This window comes from Symsagittifera roscoffensis, chromosome 7, assembly GCF_963678635.1.
Source record: "Symsagittifera roscoffensis chromosome 7, txSymRosc1.1, whole genome shotgun sequence".
Lineage (NCBI taxonomy): Eukaryota > Metazoa > Xenacoelomorpha > Acoela > Convolutidae > Symsagittifera > Symsagittifera roscoffensis.
Window position 1 is genome coordinate 46,316,486 of NC_087068.1, and position 16,765 is coordinate 46,333,250.

The 16,765-nt window shown below is 35.7% G+C and overlaps 2 protein-coding genes across 2 annotated transcripts; both read right to left on the reverse strand.

Moving 5' to 3' along the window:
* Positions 1-248: 248 nt before the first annotated feature.
* On the reverse strand, positions 249-12,616 carry LOC134851136 (uncharacterized). Its single transcript, XM_063867088.1, has 8 exons — positions 12,480-12,616; positions 11,146-11,465; positions 8,495-10,708; positions 8,111-8,222; positions 2,964-3,056; positions 2,333-2,439; positions 1,570-1,690; positions 249-555 (listed from the first exon to the last, which is right to left on the reverse strand). Exons 1-8 carry the CDS (start codon positions 12,561-12,563, stop codon positions 466-468), a joined length of 3,141 nt encoding a protein of 1,046 aa, XP_063723158.1. The 5' UTR covers positions 12,564-12,616; the 3' UTR covers positions 249-465.
* A 481-nt stretch (positions 12,617-13,097) lies between these two features.
* On the reverse strand, positions 13,098-15,028 carry LOC134851790 (protein limb expression 1 homolog). Its single transcript, XM_063868022.1, has 4 exons — positions 14,913-15,028; positions 14,298-14,647; positions 13,862-14,038; positions 13,098-13,509 (listed from the first exon to the last, which is right to left on the reverse strand). Exons 1-4 carry the CDS (start codon positions 15,013-15,015, stop codon positions 13,294-13,296), a joined length of 846 nt encoding a protein of 281 aa, XP_063724092.1. The 5' UTR covers positions 15,016-15,028; the 3' UTR covers positions 13,098-13,293.
* Between the last annotated feature and the right edge of the window lie 1,737 nt (positions 15,029-16,765).

The window sequence follows — 16,765 nt, forward strand, 5'->3', positions numbered from 1 at the left end:
TTAATCCATTTCTTGTCAGTACGGGATATTTCGATGAGGTTAATTAATTTTACTTCTAAATTGTAGATTTTACTTTTTTTCTAATTAGATTTGTTCTACCGGCAAGTCTTAGGATAATCTTATTTAAAGTTATGAGAAAGGGCTAATTGATAGTATACTTTTTGATAGTCAAAAGCAGGTGAATTTTGTATCTTCAAATGGAAGAAATTTGTTTTTGTAGACAATATTTTCAAAGTAAGTGTTCATTTGAGAAGAAGCGGCCTTTATAGATGTTTTTACCTAAAACTAAATTTTCTGTCACTTTTGAGAATTTATTGCAGCACAATTTTTATCGAAAAAAAGACACCGATACCCAAAGTTACCACTCAATATTGGTGATCAGATTAAAAGAAAATTGAAACGTTAAGGAGTTTTTAAAGAGTTTTCAAAATTTGTTGATGAGGATTATTTTCTGACCGACATCAGTTACACAGGTGTTGATGGTTGAGACTTGCAGCTGTTGAGTGTCGTAATCATTTCATCACACAGCTTCGCCACCTGCGAGTTCTCCAGCTCCTAAAACAAGTTGTACCATTTTAAAGGAAGTGCGCAATAAGCTTCTGACATAAATTCAGTTTTTGTTCAAGACTTTTCTGGGTGGAGCAGCGGGCTATCTTTTCGGAAATACGTTGCCCAAATCAATATTTAAGATTCAAACCAATTTTTTTGTAATGCAGATCTGTCAAAAATTCTAACTTAGTTCTGACTTGGCGATACAGCTCCGTCAAAAATTGATTGAAAAATCCTGCAACTTCCAAGGAAAATAAACCCTGCGATTAATTTAGTTTAAAAGCTCCAAAACCAGGGGCGGATTTAGGGGGGGGAGGGGGCGGACGCCCCCTCTCCTCAGGGATTCGACCCCCTGCCGACCCAAAGGGTCCCCCCTTTGATACTTTTTCAGAAATCCATTTTTGGCCGACCGACCCTAAAATTTTTCTAAGGGCGCTGTTCATCAAAAATGATCCGAAGTTTTGTCGGCCCCTTACGTACTGCAGGCTAATAAGTACAGAAACTGCATTCATACATTTTAATGCATTTATGAATACCCTGAGGCAGGGGCGGATTTAGGGGGTCCCCCCTTTGATACTTTTTCAGAAATCCATTTTTGGCCGACCGACCCTAAAACTTTTCTAAAGGCGCCTTCGGCGCTAATTTATACTAACGTTGAGGGGGAGCGCGCGCCAAAAAAAACGCGATTTTTTTGTCAACATTTTTCAAAAAGTGCCCAAAAACGGCTTTTTTGACTGTTTTTTCAAAAATTTGCCTTCGGCGCAGAAAATTTAGCGAAAAAAGGGGCAAAACAGTGCTTTGGGAGAGCTCGAAAAATCAATTTGGTCGAAAAAAAAGGTCGTCAGAATTTTGGAAATTTTTTTTGAAAATCCTCCCCCCCCCCCCCCCCCCCCCCCCCTCGTCGAGAAAATCCTAGATCCGCACATTTAGTTTTTTTTTTTCAAAGAAAATTGGCCATCAGAATTGAGTAATTGGCTGTACATATGCCCCTTAAATCTTAAAAAGTTTAATTCTATCTACCTTCTGTTTGACTTTGTCTGTTAGCTGGCTGTTTTTAAGTTTCTGCAGATCTATCTCTGCCTTCAGTTGAGCCATCTTCTTTTCCAGACCCTCACACTTTTTATCAGACGATTCTTTGCCTCTATGCCAGACACAAACAAAGAATTATAAAAACGCTCATTTTCTTCTTTTATATAGCAAAAAAAATACGTTGCTTTTTTCTTGAAAACTTCAATTGGTTCATAATTATTTTCCCTAAACTTATAATAATTTCAACCAATCAAATTTTGAGAAACCGATAAGATCCAATCCCTACATGAGGGAAAAGATGGACGAATGAACTGTTTAGTTCGTATCAGAGAACCGCCTTCGATACTTTTTTCAAAGCTGCTTCCTTTGTTCTGATAAGGTTTTGCGATCGAAAAGTTTGTCTCACCTTAATCAGTAAACACAACTTTTCCATTTTGACATTTGCTGTAAAAATGTAAAGCTTTGATATCTGCTCAAAAAATTAGTTGAAAATTAATAAAACTAAAAATCCCATTAATTTCGTGAGCGGATGATACCAATCTCAATTCTATAGTTATTGTCAAATTGATAGACAAATTGTTTGTCTTGACTATATTAATTGGTGGGAAAAAGGTCATTGTACTTAATAAAGAGAAACAAATTTTTGACAGTAGTTCATAGGTAATAAATTGATTTACAAAACTTGTTTTTGGCGCCTTGAGTTTTGTTCAGATTATCCAGACCGAGACGTGTATTTTTGTTTTGGCTTTCTAACCTGGCCATCTGCTCTTCAATCTGGTCGGCTAATCTGTGTCTCAATTCCCTCTCACTCTCCAGGTGTTTCAGAAGGAGTCCAAGGTACTTCTTTGCATCAGTCGCTGCCTACAAAAAACTATGTTACCTTATAATTTTGCAACACTCAAATTAGACGTGAAATAATCCATTCCAAGCGTTATCTAAACATTTCACAACCCAAGCGTTTGTTAAACATTTTGCAACCCATTTCAGATCTGAAAAAGTTACTTCAGACTTGAATTAGATAATTCACCAGGCACGGGTGATCACAACTTTGTTTTAAAAGTATTGGTAACAGAAGATACATCTAAAGCCAAATTGATGGTAATATCCTTAACCTTGAACGCTTTAAGTGTTCAGAAATCAGTGCCCGATTAAATTGACTCGTTTGACATAACAAATTTCGAAACATGAAAAAGCCAAATTCACCTTAACAAAAAAGGCGCATAGCATTACGTTAATGCTTTCTTAAACTGACATATTATAGTTCGCGTCTCTATCATTGGCATTTACCAAGGAAAACCTTCCAACATAAATCCAAACTTCCATTCTACCACGTTACGCAAAACGGAGGGCCAAAACTTCGCAATTTGGATTTCGAGGTGACTTACGCTTTTGAAGTGGGGGTAGTGTAACTTGACTAGATCGTATTTCTTGTGCAGCTCTGAGAAGCTCTCCTCCACCGCCCAAACATCTGTGGTCAGCTGAACAAAATACACTAATTTACTCAAAAAACTAGTTTGTTTCAATACAAAGAAATCCGAAAAACATCCAATGTGCATTTAATCAGATCGCGTCTTGTTGTTCCGACTTTCAAAGAAAGTGCGGAGTATTTATGCTTGGCGTGGCTATTTTTTATTCAACCAATTTTTGACTAGTTAGTTAAGCGTTTTGGACAAAAATTTTCATACCATCTGAGAGATATTGTTATCCTAAGCTCTAATTTAAAAATATATATCAGCTGTGATCCTTTTTCGTAAAAGTACAGGCGTTTAAAATTTGCTAATTTGGCCAATTTGGGATAATATAAGTGGAATATATTGCTTATATTTATAACACGCTTAAGAAGCAAACAAGACTGCTCGTATATCAGGGCGAAACCCTTGATGTTCCGACTGTCCCTTAACTTATATCGAATAATTTTCGAAAAAGAAAAAAATACTGAAAACCTATACATTTTGGACAAAATCAATGTGTAAAATTTTGAATCGTACGGCATTAATACGACCTATTAGCTAGCCTCAATTCAATTTGGAACGATTTTGTTGTGCGGGATAATTCGCCACGCATAAATGATTCGCGTTACGATCTCAGCATAATGAAAAAACTCTTCACAGCGCGCATAAATTAGTCCAGAACATGGCAAAGTTGGCAATTTTCAAACCCCCAGAATTTTACAAAAAATTATAGGTGAGTTATTTTTTTTACGTTTGAACTCAAGAAGACGGATATCTTCGAGGGGGTATAAAAAATTTTTGTTGAAAATAATTATTTCAATCGGTGAAATTTGACTGAATGAAAAAAACCACACCGAGCATAAATATTCCCTTTTCTTCGAAAATCGGAACAATTAGTGCGTTACAAATTGAATTGAGGCCAGCAATCTAATCTGATTATCACAATACGAGACGCAAAACTCACCCCTAGAGTTTTACATTGCGTGTGGGGGGATAAAACGAAGAAAAACTGCAAAAAAAAATCTCATTTATTTTGTCAATTATTCAACCAAAAAAATTTTTTAAATTGGCCTTAAGTGTAGTTGGAATATTTAGGGCTTTGCCCTGATATACGAGCAGTCTTGGTTCAGTCTCAATTTGAAATTTTTCTGGAGAGAAGGAACGAAGAAAAATACAGCACATTTTTTCCTATGCTCTCTCTTCAAATTCCCCCTATGTTTAGACAATTTTCGTTTTCAAAGTACAAAGAACAGATGTGCTCAAAATTAATTAGTTGTTCACCATGCAAAAATTCATTTAATGGAAGCTTTCGATTGGTTTTCCAATAATGGAACTTAGAGGTTGGCAGGAAGTTGATTAACGCATTTTCCATTATGTCGTTTTTCCATACTAGCCTCTACTCATTTCGAAACGTTTTCTAATCCGGCGATGTAAAGTACAGAAAATAGATGTGCTCAAAATTAGTTAGATGTTCACCATGCAAAAATTCATTTAACGGAAGCGTTCGATTGGTATCAGGGTGACGTCTTGAATGTACCGCCTCCCCTTTAATATCGACCAAGTTGTGTTCAATTTTAATAACTGGATGAAAATTTGAAGAAAAAAAATGAATATTTTTGATTTTCATTTCAAAAACAACCCTTACACGCTATTTACAAGCCCAAAAGAGTATTTAATTAGATCAACTAGCCTCTACTCATTTTGAAACGTTTTCTAATCCGGCGATGTAAAGTACAGAGAACAGATGTGCTCAAAACTAATTAGTTGTTCACCATGCAAAAATTCATTTAACGGAAGCGCTCGATTGGTTTTCCAATAATGGAACTTAAAGGTTGGCGGGAAGTTGAAAAACGCATTTTCCATTATGTCGTTTTTCCATAGTCTGCCAATGTATTCTTTACTTACACATATTCTTTCAAGGACTTTTTTCCCGAAATCTAGAACCCTCAACTTCGATATTTTTTTTGTTGCGAGTCTTCATATCATTGTTCAAAGCAAGTCAAAATCTCATTGAGGTTTTAAAAATCGATGTTTTCATTTATATTATCGAGTTTGTTAGAACTAGTTTTGTTTTAATACCCAGTTTGGTTCAATAGGTTTCCTGTGGGTAACAAGACACCTTCATTTAAAATTAATGGTCGATTGTGCGTCTGCAAACATCATGGGTCAATCCGAAACTTTTAAAAAAATTTTGTTGTCCAACAAAGCTGCTTGTATCAGGGTGACGTCTTGAATGTCTGGCCTCCCCTTTAATATCGACCAAGTTGTGTTCAATTTTAATACCTGGATGAAAATTTGAAAAAAAAAACGAATATTTTTGATTTTTATTTCAAAAACAACCCTTACACGCTATTTACAAGCCCAAAAGAGTATTTAATTAGATCAACTAGCCTCTACTCACTTTGAAACGTTTTCTAATCCGGATTCAATCACGCTTACGAGTTTAGTAGCATAAAGGTTGGCAATTTCCAGATCCACAAACTTCTGCTTGTGTGTAATCATTATATGGCAGTTACTATAATCGTACTTGTAATAAATTTTTGCCTTAAGCTTTTAAAAAAAAATTTAAAAAAAAACTTATCAAGAGAACGAATTCATCGGAGCTCATATTTAATGTTTTTTAAAAAAAATGAGGGATAATTTTTAAGCTTATCGCATTTAACGCCTATTTTATGTCAGTACAATCCATTATAATCAATTATAATAAACTATTATGGAATTTCTGAGAGGTTATTGATGAAATTCACAACATTTAGGAAAATTTTATCTCTTCTAATGTTTAGCGCAGCTGCTACGCCTTTCGTTTCATAGTTTCTTGCACGCCACATACTATATTTTATATCTTCTTAGATATTTCTATTCTTTCTCTTTTTTCAATTCTAATTCATGGCAGCTCGACATTTTATTTATTATTTAATCAAACTTTTTACCCTTAACCCGCCAATTGCTGTTTGATACTTTTATATTTGTAACATTTGTAAATTACATAGCACAAAAATTTTGCAAAATTAGCAAAACTTCTGCTAAACAATCGAACTTAGTTCTGAAAACAGAATGGATTATAGTGGATTATAATGAATTTAAAAAAAAATTTATTAAAAGAACATTAATTATTATGGATTATAGTGATAAAACTAACCAATTTCAGTGTCAAAAAAATATGGTTGTTATGGTTACTATAAGTTAAGGTTGATAATAAAATGTAAATGGGCCTTTTCGTGAATGCAAATAGTTCTATTTCAAAACTAATCAGTTATATTGGATTTTATTAACCGATTTTTTATTCATTATAAGGAAAATGTAATCACTTTTGAGGTCCGAATTTTTTTTATCTATAATGGATTTCAATGCATTATTTTTTGTCTCAAAAATCCACAATTAATGATAAAAAATCATGGGTGCCCGGACCTGGTTAGGTTAATAACTTTCAACAGGTTATGTACAATTCTCATTGAAAACTCACTTTTTCATATGGCAAGTAAACGAACTCTTTGCTTCATTTCTTACCAAAATTATGAACATTTTACTGGAGATTATTTTGCTAATTTCGTTTTTCTTACCAAAACAAAACTAGTTTCAGCTCCATTACTCAAAAAAAATTCAAAAAAGATACACAGGCCTCATTTTGCGTTCCACCGTAGCGATTACACAAAATGAGAAGCGATTACACAAAATGATAATTTCAAATACGGTTTTGCACACTGAAGATATATCATTCCAGCAGTGCTGACTGACCAAAAAATCATTAACTACTTACTTTCAAGGTTTAGCTAGAAGTTCATTTGAAATAGCGAACGCTATAAGTTCAAAAAATGAACACATATTCTGACAAACCCTCTAAATCATCCTGATCTGGTCTTCGCTTGGCTAAAAAAATTATTTCCTTTCAAATTCTCACAAGGAAGTTTCAATCAGATTTTGTGGGAGCTGCCTTTTAAAATGGGCTGTGACTTCCATAAAACTCATGTGGTCTAAAAGATGAAGTTTGAAATTAGGATTTAGGATAGGTGCTTGCCAATCCCAGTATTGTTCAAATTTTTTCTGTCAGCAAGTCTTGCCTAAATTCAAAGGTTTCTATTTCAAAAAAAATGAATTTTAGTCAATTATTTGACAAAAATAACCGTTTTCGGTGCCAAAAAAAATAGATTATGGTCCTTATGTTTATCATTGATCAGGGGCCAATGATAAACGTGTTCGGAGATGATTTGGGGGGGGAGGGGGGGCGGTCGCCCTCTTCAGGGATTCGACCCCCTACCGACCCAAAGGGTCCCCCCTTTGAACTATTTTGAGATTTCCATTTGTGGTAACGGGCCCTCAACTTTTTCTAAAGGCGCCTTCGACGCCAAGTTATACTAATTTTGAGGGGGGAGTGCGCGACAAAAAAACGCAATTTTTTGGTCAAAAGCTTCCATTTTTTGGCTGTTTTTTCCAAGTTTTGCCTAGGGCGCCAAAATTTTGGCCAAATCAGGGTCTTTCAGTGTGTTTGTAGTGCTTTGGGAGTGCTCGTAAAATCCTTTAAAAAATTCCGACAAAATTTCCAAATTTTTTTGAAAATCCGCCCCCTCCCCCTCTCAAGAAAATCCTAGATCCGCCCCTGTTATTGATTATGGTTATTACTAAAATGCATGTGTATCAATTCGTGAAAGCAAAAAATTTTTTGATTTCAAAATGATCAATTAATGTGGATTATATTGATAAAAAATAACTAATTTCAGTGCCAAAAAAATAGCTTATGGTTCAAAATAATGCATTTTAAATGGATTTTTTTCAATTATAATGATGATAAAACCGAGCTCGTCGTCTGAATTTTACATCTGTAAAAAATATAATGGTTTGCTTATGTCCCTAATCCTCAATAATCTTTTAAAATGGTCTGTGACTTCAATAAAAAAATTTTGATTAGAAATTGAAAATTTAGAAAAAATTAGAATAAGTGCTGACCAATTGTACTATTTTTCAAAAAACTTTTGTCAGATCGGCTCGCAAAAAAAAACACTTTGAAAAGTTTGGCTAAAAATTAAAAGAGTTCATATACCATCTTTAACATCTTGCTGTTCTCAATAAATGAAATCTAAATGTACCATTTCGTTGATAGAAGATAGGTTCTCTTTCAGTTCTGTCCTCGTCCTGATGTATTCCTCGGTTTCTTCGCATTTGGTCTCTACAGCTTCAATCGACATATCCACCATGCACCTAAAAAGGCTTCGTTTGACTAACAAGGTTTAGGGAGTATTTACAGAAAAGTAAATTTTGACAAAAACTTTCTAAAACCGATTTTGTTTGAGTTGAGAATGAGTTTGAACTCAATTCAATTTGGATTACAGTTGCTACTTTTTCTCAAAAAAACAGAGGAAAATAATATAAAAATCTGGCTCTGAAATTGTTCTGGAATCTGAGTAGATCAGAATCAGTTCCTTTTTTCTCAGCTAACTACCAAATCTAAATTTTTTCAAAGGTATGCAAACCTGTTTACTCCGCTAATGAAGCACGTTGTGTCGTCCAACAGTAATGATTGCTCTTTTAAAGCCTTCGACTTGAAGCTTTCATCCTCAAACCTCCCATCCTGTTTGATACAGAGACTCAACTTTTCAGCTTCAATGTTCAGAGAATCCGGTTTTTGCGCTTGTTTAGACTCGACGTTTCTATGTGGTGCATCGTTTGTAGCTTTACTATTAGCGGAGTTCTTCTGTTTAGGTTTTTTAAGGAAAGTTCCAGTGGTTTCTGCGTTTTGGTTTCCAGAATTCAGCTCCTCAACTTTGTTTTCATTGTCCGTCTCTTTTTCAAATGATTTTCGGTAGCTAGTCGGAGGTTTCAAGTTGCTTTTCTTGCGCACGAAAGTTCCGCTTGGAAACGCATCTGTGTTCTTACTATTTGCATGGGTAGGAGTTTGGAACTGCTGATTTTGTTCAGTTTTTTGCATAGAATTGTCTTTTGAATCGTCTTTCGAATCATCGTTCGGCTTTGTGGATATTCGATTTCTCGGGCGCAAAAAAGTGCTTTTACCGTCATTTTGTGATTTGGCTTCCAATTCAGAAATAGGAACTGATTCTTCGCCTGAAGGTCGAAGAGGTTCGGACTCCAAGGTCAGCTTGGACGGTTGTTTTGGCTGATTCTTCCTAGGTTTGGTAATTGTTGCGAACCCGCTTGTTTGTAAACTATCACTTGCTTCTGGTGTCATGTGAATAAATCCGTCCTCATGTGGTTTTTGAGTTTGTTCAGACTGTATTTCGGCTTGGCTTTCATTTGTTTTATTGAGCATATATTCATCAAAAGTTGGTAAAGGTTCAGCTTTTACAGAAACTTTGTCTTGATCATGGCTCTGACATTCAACGAAACTACTGTCATTGTTCATACAATCTTCTTCTGCCATTTCGAACAGCTTCAAGCTTCCTGTTTTTCGCTTCATTTCTGAGTTTTTAAGAAAACGTGCAGGAAGATTAGTTGGTAATTTGTCATCGAAATCAGGTACAAAATCTGGAATAGCCGCAAGATCAAAGCTCTCTGCGTGGCTAAGCCCATGTGATTGCTTTCCATCATAGTTTAACTCAGCTGAAGCTAAATATGGCTGAGCTCCAAAATCTGGAGGATCCAGCGAATCTTCAGGAGTTTTAGGAACCAGCGATTTTCCGTTCTGGTCACAATACCTCATATCTCTAATCTCTTTTCGTCTCAAACTCTGAGGCGAGTCTTTTTGGTAATCAGATAAGGGGTCAAGGCTGTCTAGTATGTAAATACCGTCTGTCGATGAGCAAGGTGAAAATACTGAAGAAGCTACTCTGGAACTTTTCAATCGGTCCAGATCTGGAAAATCTTTTGGCACGCGTTCCTGATCTAGTAAAGATTCAGTTAATTCCAAATCTTGTCCAAAAATTCTGTTGCTAACACTGTTTGAAGAACTGGTTTCGATGTTTTGATCCGAAATTGTATTTGAAAATTGGTCGTATACCCCAGGAGAATAATCGGCTAAATGAGCAGTTCCTGAAGGCTCGTCTAACTGCTCACTACTTGAAAATTCTAATAAATTAATAGAACTGTTACCATCTTCAATCTGCAAAAGATTAGATTCCTTTTCTGCTTGTGAGTAATCAGTATTTAATTGCTCTTGGCTCGCATTTTGTGTAGAGTATAAGCCAAAAATTGGCAAAGACGTCCCAGCTGAATTTTGATAATCATTGTTAAAAATAGACTTGCTGCCAAAAATCTGAGAAAAATCTGAAACGTTCGTTATCGTGTCGTTTTGGTAATCGTCATCACAATTAAGAAGCTCAAAACTTTTTTGACGGTTCTGAAAAGAACTTCCAAAAGTTGACTGAGGTTGCGGACTCTTCGACTGTCGATGTTTACTTGAAGGTCTCGGAAGCTCTGGAAAGGGTTCATCAAAATCAGGACAGAGGTCAATTAGGTCTAAGCTAGGGTCGTATAAGTTCATTTGCCGCTCTTGATCGTTGTACGCATCTAAAGTATCAGGACGTGTTCTCGACCCAAATTGTTGCAAGTAAGAACCATCGTCGTTATAAATTTCTCGTTGAAACAGCTGTAACGAAAGGTCTTCGGTTGAAAGGTAAACAGATTCGTTTGATTTCTGATGCTGTGTTCGGACACTATCACTGTCTGCAATATTGTAATTCTTGTCAGATTCACAAATATCTGATGTACCAGTTGTATGATGATCAGTGGGCCTTCAAAAAGAAAAAATGGATTTGAGAAAGTAAATAATTTGACAATCCTTGAAAATTCAGAAAAAGAATGCCGAACTCTGGATAATGTATATGTAAAATTTAATTTTTAAGTGCTCTCATTAAATTAACTCATTTTTGAATCAGCACGCTTGGTATTGAGTATAATTTATCTTTAAATTGCACCTCAATGGCCTAAATAGTAGAAGCTTACCAAGTAAATCAGGCGTAACTACAAAAGATACTAAAAGATCTGGCCAAATTAACCTGTACCGACTATTAGGACGTTCTATATTATGGCAATTAGTAAATTTATTTTAAAAAAATCGCACAAATATAGATTTAAATTAACGCGAGGGAAATGATTTTGAGTAATAGGATCTGTAATGCTGAATGAAAGTTGTGAATTTGTTGAGAAAGAAAGACAACAATTTTCTCACCTTTCATGTTCATTTCTCTCATGTTGTGTGTACAAATTCGCAAGCACTGCTTCGGGTGGCAGACTTGACGAGGTACGAGTCGGCTTCTCGGGAGCACGAGTTGTGATCGAATTCGACCTAGTTGTCCTCGGTTGTCCCTCTTGAGGCCCTTCGTGACCTTTTGAGTCCTGTTTTGGGTGCTGAAGGGTAGTGAAGCCTGAAGGGTGAGGGGGTGCAGGTTCGAAACTGAAGTCAGTCGCTGCTGTCACGGTTCCTGGAGTTGATCCGCTGGGCGACGAAGTTAAGTTGAATGAAGAGTTGGAGCTGAGTCGCTTGCTCAGCTGAAAATTGATCAATCGTGCTGATGCTTTGAAATCATTTTTGTCAAAATGGCGTTTTAATTCTGAATGATACAGTGCTGATTTAAATTATCCGGACAAAACGAACAAAATTTGAATTTTGAAACGCGTTTTTCTCAAGTTGGGTTAAGATAAGACAAAAAATGAAGAGAACAAAAATTGCTTAGATTTTCACAGAATTAATATGGTGCAATTTTTTCTCCGAAATTCTCAACAAAAATTTTACCCCAAAAATGGGTCATTTTGGTTTTTTTTTCACTTAATCAAGAATTACGCTGAAACTATTTTGTTAATTGAGGAAAAACACTTCACAAGAAGCCTCTTACACAGCCCAACAAAGTTTAAGCAGGGTTAAATCTCCATAAACCTGTATGAGAAAGAAAAAATTACTTGATAGTCAATAAATGTGATTTTTACTATATAAAACCCAGAATTTTTGCTTAATAACAAGTTTTAAAGAATTTGCGCAAGTTTTTGGAGATAAAACCCTTCTTAAAGTTTGTTGGGCTAGGTAAGGGGCTCACTTTGATATAATTATATTTGTGATCAACACATGATATTTTTGGCGTAATTTTTGATTAACTAAGATAAGCCAAAATGACCCATTTTTGGGGTAAAATTTTGGGCCCGAATTTCGCAAAACAAATTAGATCATATTAATTCTGCTAAAACTTTAAGCAAGTTTTTTCTTCATAAGTTTTCACTAAAACTCGACCCAATTTGAGAAAAACGGGTTTTAAATTTCAAGTTTAACGCGTTTTGTCCGGTTAATTTAAATCAGCACTGTACAATAACAGTTGCTTTGCAATCAAGATATTTCAACTATAATGAAAAAATCAGTTGGTACAAAAGTTTTTTTTGGAAAAGTAAGAAAGTTTGAATTAAATACTAATATCCTAACTTCAAAAACTATGTTCACTTTTCTGATCAAATTCAGCAAAAAATAATTTAGTTTCACAGTTAAATTTAAAAAAAAACGACTTTTAGTGTCTGTACCTTTGCGAAGGTGCGTCTAGGCGTCAGAGGAGCTGCACCTCCCGAGGGCGAATCGCCCACTCCTCTACTCTCTTCTTGGCCCATGTTTAAGAATAGGTTCTAATCTCACTACTTTACAATTCCTGCAATATAAGTGTGTGTGCCTGCTTACTTTAAACGGTATAAATTCATGGTTGGGTAAATGCTGGAATTGTGGAACCTTGCGCACACTGGAAAATTCGAACCGTTCGTACACTGGAACTATGGCAGACTTTTAGCACGTTTATGGTCCGAGTTATCCCACTTTTGGTTTTAGCACGTTTATGCGCCGAGGTTTCCCAAGTTTGGTTAGCTTTCCCTCTTTGGAACATTCTGAAACGTTCCTGGAAGTTTGAAACTAAAGTTTTGTTTAGACATGCATTAACTTTCGCTTTTGATCTTAGCGGCCATGATAAATGGTTAAGTCTACTCTTCCTACAAGGTTTAACAAAACTTTGAAATAAGAAGCATTGCATTGGCTTACCATACCCACGCGGTCACTTACGATACGACTGCACAACTAATGCATCTAGTAGTTTGCATCCTTTTTCAGAAAGTTTTGCTTAAAAACATAAATTTCTATGTTATAGAACAGACGATTTATCACAACTATAAAAGAAGATTTACAACTTTAAAACATTATTTAAACAATTTGTCCTTTATTAATTAAAAAGACGTATCAAAAATGAAAGCTCCACTCAGCTCCTTTTAGAGTGAACATTTGGCGAACTGAGTATATTGTATTAATGCTGCATATGTTAATTGAGGGTTAGTTTGAGTGTATTCAGGGCGTCAATCACTGGACCAAATCCAGGGCTGAGATTAAAATAAGACACTTCTCTTTGGCAACCCGGACGTTTTGCTGGTCTTTGGTGGCCTTGAACAACTGGCGTTGACATCTGGCCAGTTCTAGACAGATCACGCCTGGCTGTTTCTGTTCACGCATACTCCATTCCAAAGTCATGAATTCGGTCAGCTGTTCAACTGGGAGGTGTGTCAAGTCTCGGGCAATCTAGAAAAGTAAAGTTGGGCTTCAATCAAGTAGTAGATGATAACTATAATCACAACTAAAAAAATCTTTGATATTGTAAATGAAATTTATAAAATGTAGGTTTAGGAAAATTCGATAAAAATATGATATATGTTATTTTGTTAAGCGACTTGTTTTTTGAATTTTTTTCAAAATGTTCAGCAAGTTTTCATGAGTCATTCATTAAGATATTTCATGAGCAGTTAGGAACACTATTTTGATAGAATCAGTAAAGTAAGTGAAAAGATTTCATAGAGAAGGTTCTAGAATGACTCGTCTTGTTCTTGTCTTTGGCTACTATTCTTTCCTTCATTCCCATAGAGAAGTTCTTTACCTGTTGTTTGGTGTAACGCATGGACTTGAGTTTCCTGAAGGATCCATTCCAGTGCATCAGGTGGAGTTTGAGCAGCATGTGGAACCTTTCAGCTCCTGAGGAGTTGCTCCTCGAACTGCTCAACACATAGGACATGGCCTCGAAGCTCTCCTCCTTGTCACACTTGATGTTGGACACCTATAGAGATATAGACAGAGAGAATCAAGGACAAGTTTGTATAATGCAACTTGAAGTTATTTTTAGCCGCTTAGTTATAAAAAAAGTTTAGCTAAGAATTCTAAAATTTGTGGTTTTTGTCATTTAAAGGGCAATAATCATCCTGCTAAAGTTTGTGCAAATAAGTAGAGAAAAAACAGTCAAACGTACAAGTTTTATCTTAATGTATACCAAATTAAAAAAATAGTTTTGTAGAAACTAATCAAAACATAACACTCGCCGATTGGTTTTGAATGATCTCTTCAAGTGTCGAATCAAAGGACTCATCGTGACCACTGAATTTGTTGTTCACATTGTTGCCCTTTTGGTTCACATTGCTACTATTATTTCCATTCTGTTCGTGGAAAATGTGGCCTCCGAACATGGAGTGAATCAACGCAACTCTAGCTGCAAATTGTCTCGAATTAAGAGCATTTCTGCACCTTTGTGGGTTTGCGAAACAATGACCGGTGGGTAGGGTCACGAAACTGGTGTAGCCCCCCTGAACGAAGGTGGTCTCGTAAACAATCAGGCCCTGGTAGTTGTTGGGCTTGCTGGTCCAGAACTGCTCAAGCATGTCCATGTAATCGACTGAAACAGAAATGAAATTATTTGCTATGGAAGCTATCAGGAATAATTAAAAATTGTTTTTGTTTTTCTTGTTTATGGAAGCTATCTAAAAATTAGAGATTTGTTTTTCTTGCTAAAAAATGATAGAAATAAACAATAAACCGAACACCCATGATTTGAAGAATCTCCATTCTTGATAATTTTTTGAAATCTAAACTTCTTAGATAATTTTTTAATTCTAAAATTCTTTAAAAGAATTAAATTAATGGATTCAAAGCAAAAATACCTGGTCTGTAAAATATCTGGTTTTTCTCGGAGTCCGAGGGCTGAACTCGGGTCTGTTTCCCTCCAAAGTGTTTGGCAATATTCTTCTTCATAAACTTCAACATTTTTTATACGCAGTGTCTTTGTTTAAAAATGTTCTCTCAAAGGTGAAAGAATTATTAAGAAATTAGTTGTCGATCAAGATTGAAATCATAAAAAGTTATAAGAAACTTTTAAATCAAATGCAAAAGTCAGAAAGTAAAAAAAAAAGAAACTTGGGAAAGTTATAAGAAACTTTTCAATTTTGAAATCAATAGAAGGTTTTGAATACTTTTGAAATAGTTGTAAGATTATGATCGGTAAAAGTTTGAAACACAAGCTAGGGTCTAAAGGGTAGATAATGAAACGATTAAAGGTCAATGAATTTTTAGCTTTCGAGTCAAATAATAATTATCCGATTTAAGAATCGAGTACTTATAGTCGGGTGGGGTATAATCCTTGGGAATTACGCGGTTGCACTACAGGCGGTCGGGTCTTAACAGTTCAGAGTCTAAAACAGATGTGCACTGAGAATGCGTTCGGATTTTGTCACAGTGTGAAGTGCTAGCTTTTCACGCCTTAGTCTGCTCTCACGAACAAAATGCGGCCGAAACGATGCAAAACGAGCAGGTATTCTAATTAGACAAATGAACCAGGAAGGTCAGAGTCGAAATCTTTTCGGTTTTGAGAAATTTTAATTGTCGAAGCAAGCAAAAGCCTGTACATTAGAGAAGCATTAGTTAAGTACTAGATAATTTTCACAAAAATCTCATAAGCCTAATTCATTTAGATCGAAGTATTGAAACAGAGTTAATGAGTATTGAAAAATACAATTTGTTCACAGGATGTGTTTTGTGAGCTCTTTGTGTTAGATAAATAAATCCCACAGGACCAGCAGAGCGTCGAGGAGTAAGGGGGGACTGCATCATCGCTTCGATTCGAATTCCATTTTTTTTCCCAAAAGACCCTCCGAAGGTTCTATTAGAGATTCCCCTTTTAACTGTTCCTCCTTTTGCAATGGAGCGTATTTATTACTAGGTACAAATTTTGCTTATGTTTAACCGTTGAATTAATTTTTATGGGGTGGCAATTCGTAACTGGGTACCGCAGGGGGGAATAGTTAGAGAGATCCCTATTTCCCGACATTTTTGATCGACCGCCTCAAAAATTGTTTCAAATTATTTCAAAATTATTTCAACTTCTGAAACGCGCCATTATACACTAACTTCGACTGTTGAGCACGAGACAAATATAAACGCAAGATTTTGGTCTAAACCTTCAAAAAGGGCCAAAAAAGCAATTTTGTTCCATAATGATTTCTCAAGCCGCCAATGTACACCAACTTTGACGAAGGAGCGCCGATTAAAAAACTCAGTTTTGGCTTAAACAATTTTCGCAAATTGTTATTGTCTACCAAAAGTTACGTGCAGTGTGGAACGTATTGCAATATATTAGGGATGGATCTAAAATGTTCTCAGAAAAAGTATCAAAAAAATTTGCCGAATTTTTTTAACGTTGACTAAATTGATTTTCCGAGCTGTCCCAAAGCTCTAAAAAGACCTGTTTGGCCAAATTTCCTGCGCCACGGGCAAAATTTTGAAAAAAAGGTCACACAAAGGCGCTTTAGGCACTTTTTTTGAAAATTTTGACAGAAAAATTGCGTTTTTTCGGCGCGCGCTTCCCCCTCAAAATTAATAACTTTTAGGGTCCGTCAGACAAAAATGGATATCTCAAAATAGGACAAAGGGGGGAGCCTCTGGGTCGGTAGGGGGTCGAATCCCTGAAAAGAAATCGTCCGACACAAACCGCCCCCCCAAATATCTGTTGTTATATATG